This window comes from Myzus persicae, unplaced genomic scaffold, assembly GCF_001856785.1.
Source record: "Myzus persicae strain clone G006 unplaced genomic scaffold, MPER_G0061.0, whole genome shotgun sequence".
Classification (NCBI taxonomy): Eukaryota; Metazoa; Arthropoda; class Insecta; order Hemiptera; family Aphididae; genus Myzus; species Myzus persicae.
The window spans coordinates 595,897-610,483 of NW_019104156.1; the positions used below are offsets into that span (position 1 = coordinate 595,897).

Here is a 14,587-nt window from a genome sequence, read left to right on the forward strand (position 1 = left end):
TTGATGGAACGGGGAGTAAATAAATGAATATTTAAAATTGTATTTAAATATGGGCACATGGAAATAGATATAAGTGGTAAGCGACAGATTAATAATACCCATGAGTGGTACGTGAAAAAAAAAGTTTGAAGACCACTGATCTTCTACAACATAAAACCTAAAATGTGTGTATAAAATATTTAAAACATATATAGGTAGAATTTGAGCTCACCAGAGTTAAGTTGAGAGCCTACCACAATACTACGATCTTCCTACAAGACCAAATGGACCACCACCAAAAAAAAGGTTTCTAAGTTCATCCTTTGTATTTATTGTACGATTCGTTGTGTTGAAACGATAAAAATAAAATAAAATAAAAAAGTTGTTTTGTTTATCCCAAAGCTCGTGGATATCCTATAGCATACACTATTAAAATATCGTCGCATATATAGGCATATCTCCTGGGAGCTCACCGTTTGACCTTCTGCCTAGTTTTTTCTACATATCATATCAGATATTATTACTTTTTTCTTCAGTGATAGTTTTTCGGGAGATATTTTTTCCAGGAACCGTTTTCCCTCAACGCGGAGGACGACACGGCCGCGGGCCCCGACGAATATATTATTAGGTTTAATATATGATCTACGTTAGTAACAATATTACCGTTGCGGGCGCGATTGTCAGAGAATACCTTCATAATAATATTGAGGAATATAATTAATTTTTACCTATACGTATACGCCGGGAGTTTGGACAAAGTCATTAATACGAGACCTGCTGTACGATGAATCACCGATAATGCTGCAGGAAGAGGAGGAGGATACGTCTATTATACGGCACCCGTAGCACGTGTATATTATGTATATGTATAAATAACATTATTTATTATAAAAAAAAACTGCGTGTTCCGTGACTTGTCGCGCAGTAGTGTAAACGCTATACACATTAAAATATTATATTATTTTTATTAGCATCGCGTAATTTAAAAGGTGCCGCTGGCTTTAAAATAATATATTATTCCGGGCGGCGACCGTTTTGGGGTCTCACAGACAGGTTTTAATTATTTTACTTCCTCTCCTTAACCGACTGTACCGGACTAAACTCAGTCGTATACTCGTATGATTTCAGACTTCGGCGCTTATAATAATATTACGAACAGATTTAGTCCGATCTAATATATTACATTAATCGTTGCCACAATGCGACTTGCAGTTGTACAAAGTCGAGGTTAACGGCTGCAGCAGGTATATACCACATACTTGGTATATGTATATTATTACGTAGGACAGGTACTAACCTGCGCATGCTCCCACCTGCCTGCTGGTTTAGATTTAGATTTTTCTCCTCGTAATAATGAGATTGATCACACACTTTCTAAATAGCAGGGTCTGTAATTAACTTCGGAGCAATCAAAACGGTGCTTAGAAATTGTTCGTAGGAATGATCGACGACTATATAATAACTAAGCGCTCCGCGGGTTTGAACGCGTGTTGACTGCACAAGAGTCGTTCTATATAAAACCAATAGTATTTAGATAATCGAAATAAAAATATAACAATTTGAAATAAATCTGGCTTGAATTAAGTACACACTTTAGAAATCTTCAGTTTTCCGCTTCACTGCGGGAAAACACTCGCATTTAACATAACGAAAGTTTTCTTCTGATAATAACGTTATAAAGAATTATACGTATTGTTTTTATGTAATGAGCATATCGAATATTTTCAAACTAGGATTGGATAAAGGTAGGCTGTTTAAGTGATCAGCACAATAATAATATTATTTTATTAACTACCAAATAGGTATGTATATAGTCTAATAACGCAATTGTATATAGGTCTCTCCATAGTTATGCGTAGGTACATTAACTTCGGATTTATTGTCCGTAACAGTAGGCATTCATTATATCTTGCACGAATAAACGAAATGATACGATCTAAAGCCAGAGAATTTCATTATTTAAAAAGTATAATAATATATTATCGATGCTTGTAGGACGTCGGTCTCTGGTCAATTTATTCATAAAGTCAGCTGTATTCTTTTCCAGGAATCGCGGCTTGCGTTTCTAACAATGACCCTTGTTGGTAATAATAATAGGTATGCCTAACTCGTTTATACGATGAAAAAGGAGAAGAACTTTTTATACGAAACAGTTCGAAATATTCCGTCGCATAAATTACGTATTATAAATCCAACGGCAATTAAAAAAAAATACAACAACAAAAAGTGAAGGGGGCTCATTGTGTTCAATAGAGAATAATACTGTAGTACAATCTGCACTCTGCAGTAATATAATATCAAATTATTACCGTAGCACACGACGTGTATCAAAACGTTTACGTTTTATATGCTAAACACATAGAAATGTGTGGTTAAATAAACATAAAATCGTGTAGTATATCTCGTCAACGGATAAGCTGGAGCTGTGATTCACACGATGAATTTATCAAAAACATGACTACGGTGTGTGTCTGTGTGTGTTTAAGTATACAACTTGTGAGCGCTACGACACGATTTTATTTTTCATTCACCGCAATCAGATTTCTTTTTTTTCTTAAGTGGGAAAGGAGTACAGCCCCAACTATTTATATTACATATTATATAAACGGCGGTATGGGTGAAGTATCGCTCAGATATTTCAATTAGTGTTAATACTCGTAATAATTTGTGTTGGCCATTGATGAAAAAAAAAAAATTATATGTTTATTAATTCATTAGCATGACGGCGAACGCCAAACCGGTTTTCAGAAACAAGTTGAGTGCGTATAGTTACGTATGTTCGTAACGCTTATTTGATGCACAGAGTTTTTTTTTTAACGATAGATCTAAAATTTGTACGGGATGTAAAACATTTGTTGATGTAACACGTGTACACCTTAAACACTATTTAGGGTGCAGAGTTTGACAGGAGTTAAAGCAGTCCAATGTATCAGAAAATATGACAATCGCTTTAAAAATCAATAAGTTTATTTCATCAAATAAAATAAAATAAATAATAATAATTAAAAGTCGAATAAATTAATAACAGTCGGAATATTATATTTATTTCTTCAAGTGGACTACAGGTACTATGGTTATTATGTTATTTGAGCGGGGGTGGACGATGGCACATTCGAGTGAGGTATAGTCAAGTGTAGTTAAGTCAAATCGAGTATTAAATCGAGGCAAGTCAAGTGAATTCCAGTCAAGTCAAGTCGAGTCTAGTCCAGTCAAGTCGAGTCAAGTCGTGTAGAGCTGAGCTTAGAAAAAAAGAAGTAAATTTTTATTACAAACAAATCGGTTTTATTAAAATACGTAATAAATAGGTAGTCTTCGATGTACACACAAAAAGTATTAAAATAAAAAAAGATATAAAAAACATGACACAATGTACAACAATATAAAATAAAATAAATCATATAACAACGTATTATGGTTTGTGAGCAACAATTATATTTCCGGTCAAGTGAAAAGAGCATTAAGTGTTTGGCCAGCAGCAAAATAGGTATGTATATATTACTGGTTTGAAAGATCGGAAAGAGCTACAGCAGCCAAGTGGTAAGTCATCGTACTAGTTTTTTAGCAAGTATGTGTGTGTTATTAGGTATTAGACGTGAAAGAAGAAAATACTAGTCCCAAACGTGTATATATAGAGGTATTTCTTCCATTCGTCGGTCGGTGTCGTCTCGTGGATAAGGTCAAAGTTGTAACGCAGCAGTCGCAGGTGTGTAATCGTGGTTATGGTTACTATAGTGCGATGGTTGTGGTAGTGGTGATCGTGATGAATATAGGTATAGTAGAAAGAATAGATTTCTAACAATTTCTATTCGTGTTTTATAGACAAAACCAGTTACGGAAATAGTTATTTATTATTTTTTTGTAATAATTCTTCTTCTTCTTGTTTTTCTTCTCCTCCGGCCGACCTATATCGTCACACGAGCGGCTCACACACGCTCACACACGCACACCACACATATACGACATGCGTGTGTGTGTGTGTCACTAGGTTAACTTCTGTATTTTTAACCGACCGCCCGGGGTAAATAATAATCGTATATTATTATATGGTTGTGTATATGGTAGTAAAACGTTGTTGTTATGTGTTGTGTGCGATCATTGTCCCGAAGTGATTAAGCAGAACCCGTTATTGACCGCCGTCGAAGTGTACAGTCGCCTCCGGAGTGCGGATGTCGTATAATAATAATTATATATGTATATATATATGTACGTGGCGGGCGCGATGAACGGACGCTGTGTCGCTCTAGCTATGTGTATGATACGTATACAATATAATAGTATATATTATACGCGAAGTATAATAATAATATCATATATAAATTTGAGCTTGAGAGCAAAATGATATTTTGCAACGTAGGCGCACAAACACGTCATCGATGTAGAGTATAGAGTGGTGGTCTGGGGGTTGAGATGTAGAAAGGAAAAGCGAATTGCGCGGTATAGAAGACGATCGGATGTATATAAAAAAAAAAATACTAATTAATATTAAAATAAATTATGTCGTTCCTATGGGGGGGAATGTTTTTTTGAACTATTTACAAATAAATATCGCCTCGTTGGGTGATGGCTGGGGGAGCGAGGGTGTGATACTACATCTACGGGGATCCCGCTACAAAGGGTGAAGGTTCACAGGGGGTAGCGGCTTGGCGGTGGCTGCGTCAGTGTTGACCGCGGTACGCCATGTCTTGGGCGGTTTCACCTTCCAGGGACCGTCTGTATCCACCGCTGTGTCCGTGTCCGTGTTCCTCGGTGTAGTGTGGGTGAGACACTACTTCGTACGATTGTTGGCTCTTGCTGTTGGCCAACAACTTTTGGATTCCCATGATGACGGCCAAGACGAGGGCGATCTTGCCGACGACGAGAGCCTTGAATGCGAGCAGGGCAAGACCTCCAATAGCCAACGGGACGATGGCCATGGCTTTCATCTTCAACAGCATCAACAATGGCATCAACATCTTAAGGTGGTGCTTCTTCTTCTTGCCACGGGCTGCGAAACAAAAAAACAAAAGATGGTTAGTATAAAATATTATAGTATTACTATTGGAGTTTATTCGCCGTCGAGGATAGGGTCGTCTGCCGACGGACGGAAGAAATAAACGGAGCGATTATAAAAAAATAATAATAATAACGATTGTCCGAAAACGATCGAAACCTTTAAGTACCGAGCCCGCCGGGCGATATATTATTTTATCTGAACGATATTCCAGTGAAAGGATCGTGCGGCTTTCTCCGGCTGCGATGACACCGTCACGCCCACCGGGGGCCCCCCTAGCGGCGCACTATTTGGGTTTTCGGGCCACCGGCGACCGTGCAGCCGCGCCCGGCGGGTCCGTAACACACATATTTATATTTATATTCGTATTCGTACTATTATTATTATATTGTTAGGACGCTGGGCAACGGTGTGCGACCCGAACTGATTTAACGTTTCATTATTATTATTATTTTATATGCGCCTGTCGACGGGTGTGTAATTCGTATATAATACCGTATTATGCACCGACGTTTTAGTTAGGCTCGAGGCCAAAATCTCGACCCGATGACAGGCAGAAAACGCGAACGCGTGCGCGGTACCGCGGGGTCTGTGTATCATGACGGGTATTATATACCGCGTATATTATAACCAACGACGGTGACCGGAAGGTTACGCTAACGTCGGCCAGCAGGCTGTGATCGCGTCAGAGAAAGATAGAGAGAAGCCGACACAGAAACAGATAGATTTAAGATGGACAGAGACAAATAGATGAAGATATAATAATTTGAAACAAAATTAGTTTTTAACGAGAAAAATTCATTTTTAAATAAAATATGGGTATGAATTGTGAAGTAAAGCTCATAATATCGTAGATAAGGACAGATAATTATTTTGTTAAAGAAGGCACATACTTGTGTACATTGTATATAAGTACGGTTTTCCCAAACAAATCGTTAAGAAAGCACATTATTATAATAGGTAACGTATTAGTGTATTACGTAATCGAGGAAAAATCGGGCGCTGATGAAAAAATCGTTGAATTAAAATGTAATTCGGGAGTTATCGTAATAATATATCCTAGACTCCGTCTCAAAATCTGACAAGGTATGACCACTGACCAGTTCATCAGTACAACGATAATCTGATGGTACAATGGTAAAGTTATCGATAGAAAAAAATGATGTTTTACCTTCATCGAGAGATCTCCTGATGCCGGAGATGGATGATTCCGGGACCTTGAGTTGGAGGGTGTGGCTTTCTAGGAAACGAGCGACGCGGTCCAACAGGAGGTTCTCGACTTGGGCGTCCTTCTCGTCATCGTCCTTGGGCTGTGCTTCTTCGAGCTCGGATTCGGCGAGCGATCGGCCGTTCAAGCCTCGGCTGGACTCAACGGATTCGGACTTGACCAATGAAATGCCATCGAACACCTCGATGCTGTCGGTCTTGCGCAATGCCCGGTCGACGTACTGCAAAGCTCGCATTTTCAAACAGGTGGCCATGTTCTTCTCGGAGCAATCCTGCATCACCTTGTACACTTTTTCCAGACCGGCTGCCTCGTCGGCTGCGGGGGCGGCAGGAGCATCTTCGGCGGTCGGATGTGCGTACGCGGCTTGTGCCGCCACCAAAAACAGGCACGTGACTACAAGTTTCCTCGTCATTTCGAATGCGTCGATTGTGCTTGAGTGCGGAGTATTTATATTCTATCGCCGATATTGCGATATAATATGAATAATATAATGTGCGAGTGTTTTACTACTGTGCACCTCTTCACCACTGAACAAAAGCGACTACACTGATCTATCGTTTGCCGAGTCAGTTGTCTTTTATTCGACTGCGTTTCCGCCTGTTATTCGACTGGCGCGCCACCGCCACCGCGCTCGCCACCGAGTTGGTGGGGTGCCGGCTGGCCGCCGCCGACGCCGCCGCCGAGCGTTCGGACCGAGTCACAGTGGCGGCGACTCGGGCGGGGGTACGCGCACGCCACTCCGACGGGCCGCCGTCTGGACGAGCCGGTCGGACTGTGTCAACCTTGGCCGATATAGGGTTCGGAAACGGATGTACAATAATAATAATAATAATATTATAAGCTTCTTGTTTCATACGCTTTTCGTTTTCCTATCTATTTTTCCCGTGTCTTTCTCTTTTATCCCGCGCACACACGCGCGCGACGGACACGTCGAGTCTATGACCGCTCGCCGGACCGCGTGCTCGGGTCCGCGGAACCACCTGTATCATCTCTATGACATTTTCGTTTTGATTTTTTCCCTGCAAATCGAACTCGGCGTGAGATATCTACAAGGCTAGAACCTACACAGCTGGTGCAAAGGACGGATCGATGTAGGTACGCGTGGTGCAGTTATATCGATGAATAAGTGTGTGTGTGTCTTATTGGAGTATAATCACATAATAATAATATAATACCTATAAACGCACCTACTAAAGTTAGTTCGGTCTTATTTTTATCAATTTCCACAATTAATTTAATAATTATTGTCGGCCGCCGTATAGTATAACGATATCGTATTGCGTATTATACTCGTAGTAGGTACTTAATATAGTAACTTCTAACTACTATAATATACAATAGCTATTTTAGCTACCTGTATATAACTCGAATCGATTACCCTATGAGCATCGGTAGCTTATATATTATTGTCGTAGTATATTATAATATTTTGATCATCTTTGGCATCACAATAATAATATCGTATTATAAACGCTGTGCTTAAGGTTTTGTATAGTTTTTAAATTTTTATCTATATAGAAATATTAAAAAACTAACTTTATACTGTAATACACCATAAAATACATTCCATGTAATTATTATTTTTGTCTGATCATATTTTAATCTTAAAATTTAGCTCATACGAAATTTAAATTTGAAAACAATCCAAAAACTATATCTTTTTTTTAAATTTCTAACATTGCTTTTTTAGAACTCAAATTTAATTTTCTTTACATAATGTTGGTGTACATATTAAAATAATTAGAAATACATTACAGTAATTATTTCGATACATTTTTATTTGTAAATATAACCATCACTTTAATTTTATAATTGTATGTTATACCAAATCAATATTTTAAAATTATAACGATCCCAACATAATTACACGTCATCAGAACTCGGTGCTTTTTAATAGATTAAGACATAATATTATTTTAATATTGAAATTTCAACTGTATTTAAGTTTTAAAATATTTAAATTAGTTAACCGTAAAAAGTTTAAAAAAAATGTAATTTAGTTAATTTGGCCACTCGTTAAATTACCGTAATATCCTAACTTTTATAAACTATCATCTTCCAGTAGATCAGGAATACACATATTTTTAATTGTTTAGCACATACATAAAAGGTTGTTTTTCGTATTTTTTTTATTTTCGTCCAACTTTTGTATAATACGCACCTGCCACGTCTTTGCGACACATATTTAAATAACTATTTATTAATGATCAGCATTCAATTTTCCAGTCGTTATAAAAATTGATTGAAATATTAATATCACACCAACATAATATTATAATACTATAATAGTATGTGTGTTTTGTTATTGTATATCTCACTACCTATTACTATCCTCGCTATATTCAAAAGTCAATTTATTTCCAACAGTGAAATACTCATTACAGCGTCGGCCGCATGAAAATCGTCAAATCATTCGAGTGTACCTATATGAAATCGACTTTATTTATTTAACGGCGAAAAGGGTGAGTGCTACAATATAGGCAGGACATAATGACCGTAACAATAATAATTTAACTGTGGCGCTGTATTTTATTATCATTTTTGTCATAGGTATTATATGCACGCCTTCTGGTGTTACACCAAACCTTCATTGTCTACCCATTCAAGCGCTCTTCGTCGATACATTTTCCACATAGGTAGGTGCAACTCGTGTCGAGGATTGTGTCGAATATCAAAGACCAAAGAATCTTAATGAAATAGAAATCTTGGGTGAAAAAAATATTTCGATCCGATAAAAACGATAAACAAAACCGTCTTAACTTAACGATAAAAAAACGACAGTAATATTCTACATTTACGGATCTCGTTAATATTATATATTTTTATTTTGTCGTCGTCGTCGTCGTCGTCGTCGTCGCTTACACTCGCTACACAACCTACACTGCCGGTTTCCAAATGCCGAACAGAGAAATTCGCAACATGGCACTATACAGACAGTCCAGTTTCATTCACAACGCAGTACGTACAATATGACTGCGCTGCAGCGTGTATAATATTATTACGGCAGCCGATTGTATATTGTGTTATTTACTAATTATCACTTAAAAAACTGATCGAATTGAGTATTTTCTCGATTTCTCCGTTTAAAAGCGAAGACAACTATCATAATACGTCGACCTACACGCGTAACAACGACGAATCCACAGTGCTGTCATAGCGTCTGAATTTCTCGCAAAAATATTTTCCGTCCATTCAATTACCTACATCGGATCACCGACATTGCTGTGTAACAATGTAGGTACCTATTGAAAAAATGATAAAAAAAAAAAATAATCGTCTATTCACACACACACACGAAACGGTTTTTATTCGCGCCTATTCGTAATACGCACACGTTTTCCATTGAAGTGAAGAAATCAATTTATATATACTTAGCTTACGTGATGCACCACTTATAGTACACACTAATAATATTATAATACTATGTTATAATAATAAAAATACCACAATGATTGTGAATAATATTTACGAGTCACAATGGTAGCAGCAGTTTTGTGCGGTTATAATAATAGTTTAAATAAATCAAACTAGACAATAATGAGCGACCTATTGATATTATATGATATCGAGATACTTCTATTTTCCTACCTACTCATATTAGCTCAAGTACGCGGTATAATTATCTTGCAGCTAACAAACTATTTATAAATTTAATAATATTACCAGGATAAAGCAGCATTTTTTTTTAATTTAAGTTGAAAATAACCGATGTTATATTTAAATTGTTTTCATTTTAAATCGACGTGTATTCATTTACCACGAATGATAGACTTTTAATTTTTTTTGCATTATTTATCATAACTTTTCGTTCTCGAATAAAAATAATCAATATTTAGTATTTTTAAACCATGTGAATCTTTATTTTACTCACGAAATTCGTGTATAATATAAAAATATCAATAATTTGAAATAAAGAAAGTGCATCATTATTCTTGAATATAATTAAAGATATGATCGTTAGTCCTCGTTTTTTTTTTCTGTCGGGATAATGATCGGTTCGTAAGGTAAGCCATGACCGTACTATTACATTATTATAATAGTGATGCATTCTTTATTTAGAATGTCTTTATTTAAATTAGTTGTATGCTTAGAAACACAAAATAATCAAAATATTCATAGATAGTATGTGATTAATGCAAGGAAATAACAAATACAAGACTTATAAGTAAATTCGATAATTAAATAAAAATGTATACATCATTCAACTACATTTTGGTGTTATAGGGAACAAATATTACACATTTATTTTGAAACGAAACGGGCAATAATATTTTAAATCATATACTTAACCATAGTATAAGACGTGTAAAACTAAAACGAGTACGATAATTGTAAAACAGTTGGCATTCCGAGAAAAAAATGTTTGAGCATCGTTTCATAATAACGTCTACAACTAATACTTCATTATATGAACTAGATTTGACATTGAGTTTTATTTGACCAACGAACAATTATTATCATCGAAGACGTGTCTTTGGTTCGAAAAAAACCGTTTTGATTTTTGTTATATATTTGCTATTTAATCTTTTCTATTATTCTCGTAGACATCAGATACCTAGTCACTACCCACGTAAAAAAACATTGTGTCCTGATAAATACAATCTGGATGGCACTCAAGACTCAACTAGGCGCAACGTTATTATTTAACTGCACACGGTGGCAGTTCCCTATCCGTTCGTGATTTATAATCGTAACAATGCCACGTAAAATATGTAAAAACCGGAAAATCGTGATAAAAATTAAAATCAAAATCGTAATTATAATATAAAAATACCATTTTATACGTACAAATACTCTCGCGTCGCAGCTTGTGATGTTAGTACAGCTTCGTCAGAACATTATACAATGGTTAACCAATTGGAATTGTTGATATTATTCTTAATACTATTTACAATAGGTATGACTTATTTTTATGATATTCGTTAAGTCAAGTTGCATAAAGTCCAAAGCTACTTTTCTGTGTTTGATTTCTAAAAGTTACTATAGATAAATAGAAGTAATAAATTATTTACTAATTTAGTTTGATTTTTGGTTCGTTAATTTATAATTTATCATTTGTCTTTGAACTCCGAAATAGACTAGTGTGCGGGGAGTTGGCCCCCTGACTTCTTCCGATCGTTATGCCAACATTTTGCAAATTAATTGCAAATAATTGCAAATTGATTTTCAGAATTTTCAAATAACTCATTGAAAAATTATAGGCTAAAATCCATTACGGAAGGCCAACTTCACGCAGCCCCCAAACTTTGTCCGATCGTTTCGTACATTTTTTAAGTTTTTTGCAACCGAATGACTCCGCGTTATAGAATACTTGTGAAAAATTGTTTTAAAATATATATATTTTTTTGTAATTGCACAACTACTTTTTATGCATTGTCATGTAGATCATTTATATAGTTTATCTTTTAGTTGTATATTTAAAAAATATTTATTTGTGCCACACTCTTTTATTTCCTATCCACAATAAGATATTTTTTAGTATTAGATATTATTTGGCGATATTTATTAGGCCTTTGAATGATCTTCATACTTTTTATGGTACTACTCACGTGTAGTTTCGTTTAATTATTTGCAATATATTTGCAAAATATTGGCATAGATTTCGAAACGATCGGACAAAGTCGAGGGGCTGCGTGAAGTTGTCCCCCGTAATGGATTTTAGCCTATAATTTTTTAATGAGTTATTTGCAAATTCTGTAAATCAATTTGCAATTATTTGCAATTAATTTGCAAAATATTGGCATAACGATCGGACGAAGTCGAGGGACCAACTTCAAACACATCTAGACTATTTGGTAACGTTATTGTTATGAGATAAATAATATGTTCAATGGAAATTCTGAATTCAACCTAACCTAGCTAAGCTAGTTTTTAAATACCTACCTACGTTTTATTAAGCCCGATTGAAATCCAGAAAAATTGCATTCAACGCTTTGACAGTCTATAGATTTGTATTTACAATGCACGTAACATTATAAAATAAAATACAAAGTATTTCCTTCCGATTATAATATTTTAAGAGGGAGCTTAAATTAGAAAAAAAAACAATTAAACGAAAATTGATTTCCTAATATTAGTAACTATGCCTGTTGTGGAAAAAATGTAACTCGTTTAACTAAACGAACTAGAACTTCGAACTGGAAGTTTCTTTTACAAAATAGTTGCTCCTTATAACACGTTATACTTAGTTGAAGTAGTAACTAAAATTTAACTCTTTAACTCATCGCATTAATGGCCAGGCGTACATAATAATGTGGCATGCACGTATATGCATAAATACTCGCGTTATGTGTTACGATTATAATAATTACCTATTATAATTCGGTCATCAGCTTGGCTTTCGTGTCCTAACGAATAATTACTCAAATACCTTCGGTGTAGCAGGTACCTTTATGATGTACCTGTACCACCGGACACGGTGCTCGGTATTCGCGTGTGCCCGCCAATGTAATACTTTATACCCACATATTATTATATTATGATACACACCTATATAGTCAAACTGGGCGCCGCGGAAGAACGTCGAAATAAGTAATATAACGCAACTACGTATATATAATAATATAATAATAATATAATTGAACGGTCGGCCGACTACGACGAAGACGACGACGACGACGACGACGACGACGTGTATCTCGACGATCGGGACGACCACGAACGATGAATAATAATATTTAGACTAATAACACGCGAGAGGGGGACTGGAGGGTATCACCATTGCAAATTAATGTTCATCACGTCCTCGCCCAAGTCGACTGGCCCACATATCACATGTGTGTGTGTGTGTGTGTGTAAGTCGCAGTTGGCTAGGATATCTAGGCGATCCGTGTGAAAAGCGTTTTTCGAAGCAGATACACACAAAACGCTGTGTATGTGTATGTTCGCTTTCGCCGAACATCTTCTGTTTAACAACAATATAATAATGATAATTGTAGTTACATTATTGTTAAGTCCACGGATTGTATCCGAATTCGTTCCCTGGTGGTTACGAAGGATATATCCGTGAATTGGTTTCGAAATATATTTAAAACGTTTTCAATCTTTCTCCCCATTTTATGCAGACTTGGGACGGCGCTTTTTGTTCTAAACTATCTATGGTGTTAAAATGTTTTTATTTTTATTTTCAAGTAAAATAGTTCTTAATTTTTAAACATATATTATTTCATCGAAGTAAAAATATTATGTAGTTACAAATTCCAGTCTATATTTATTTCATTTCCGTAAAGTCTGTCCATTTCTGTTTTTGTTTATATTTCTTTACTTTTAGTCGCATTTCTCTAATGCTTGTCTGTACTTCATAGCTTAAATATGCTTCATTATCTGAAAGTCTTTATTGGGAATTAGGGAACCAGTTCCGACGTGTACTGCTTAGAATATAGGGAACCAATTCGGATGTCAATGTTCATGTATGATAGCCAATAATTACGAGCAGGCCAACAGTTTGTCATCGTCGGAGAAATGATGCAAATCATATTCGATCGGTATTTCGTACGCGGAAGTAAAACGAAATCGTGATAAAACGAAAAAAGTTTTTTTTTTAAATACGAGTACCTACAGGTCGCGTAGTATTTAAATAAGAATATTGCAATTTATAATAGACGGTGTTGCGAACGCCGTCGGTCAGCGGGTCTGCGGCGGCGGCGGCGGCTCGGAAATTATCTACCACGCGAATCAGTTATGAAATATATTATATTATATAAATATAAAATATATAATATTATTATAATAACGTGTCGCCGCCGCCGCGGTCCGCGTTGAATAGTGGACGCGCGGGCGGTGATCCTGACCTTCGCTCGTCCGGAGACCGTGACCCATAATCGGGTCAAGGTTTCGAACATGATCGGGTTCACACACTCACACACGTTCCGATATATTGCATTCGTAGGAAAGCTCTCAGAAAACCAAACTGCCACACGGTACACCACACGTGCGGGATGGATCATGTCGAGACTTGCGGCCCACAGACCGCCGCTCGGAGATTCCGACTTTCCCGAGCGGTCGGCTTTCCGATCGGACTTTCCCCGCGATGTTACGCAACGACAGTTGTTGCAGTTGTAACAGGGTACAGCTATGGCGTGCCGGTCGTGTAACGCTATAATAATAATGTATTATACATCACGATATTATGCATAATTGGGCAGGTTTTCTTATTTCATTTCATTTTATTTTTTCACACATCGCCGGTCGCGATTTCGACGTCCGGTTCGACGACCAACGGTCTCATCGCGCGCCGAGCCCATCGCCGCGGAGCCGAATCTAGCGGACACCGTCCCGCGCGAGCGTCTATACTCTCATCACCGCGCTGAGATATTTCATTTCCACATCCGTTTTGTCGGCCTCGGCGGAGAAAGTAAAACGGACCGATCGCAGCGTAGCGATTATATTAT

At 36.7% G+C, this 14,587-nt stretch overlaps 1 protein-coding gene across 1 annotated transcript; it reads right to left on the minus strand.

Moving 5' to 3' along the window:
* Window positions 1-3,113: 3,113 nt before the first annotated feature.
* LOC111039417 lies at window positions 3,114-6,764 on the minus strand. The gene is made up of 2 exons (XM_022322935.1): window positions 6,141-6,764; window positions 3,114-4,963 (listed from the first exon to the last, which is right to left on the minus strand). Exons 1-2 carry the CDS (start codon window positions 6,607-6,609, stop codon window positions 4,635-4,637), a joined length of 798 nt encoding a protein of 265 aa, XP_022178627.1. The 5' UTR covers window positions 6,610-6,764; the 3' UTR covers window positions 3,114-4,634.
* Between the last annotated feature and the right edge of the window lie 7,823 nt (window positions 6,765-14,587).

Bases quoted from the DNA above. Each gene is read 5' to 3' on its own strand.
- LOC111039417 (XM_022322935.1), bottom strand. From the start codon at position 6,609: ATGACGAGGAAACTTGTAGTCACGTGCCTGTTTTTGGTGGCGGCACAA. The intron at 4,964-6,140 runs GTAAAACATCAT...TTTGTTTCGCAG, and splicing joins CAGGAGATCTCTCGATGAAG to CCCGTGGCAAGAAGAAGAAG.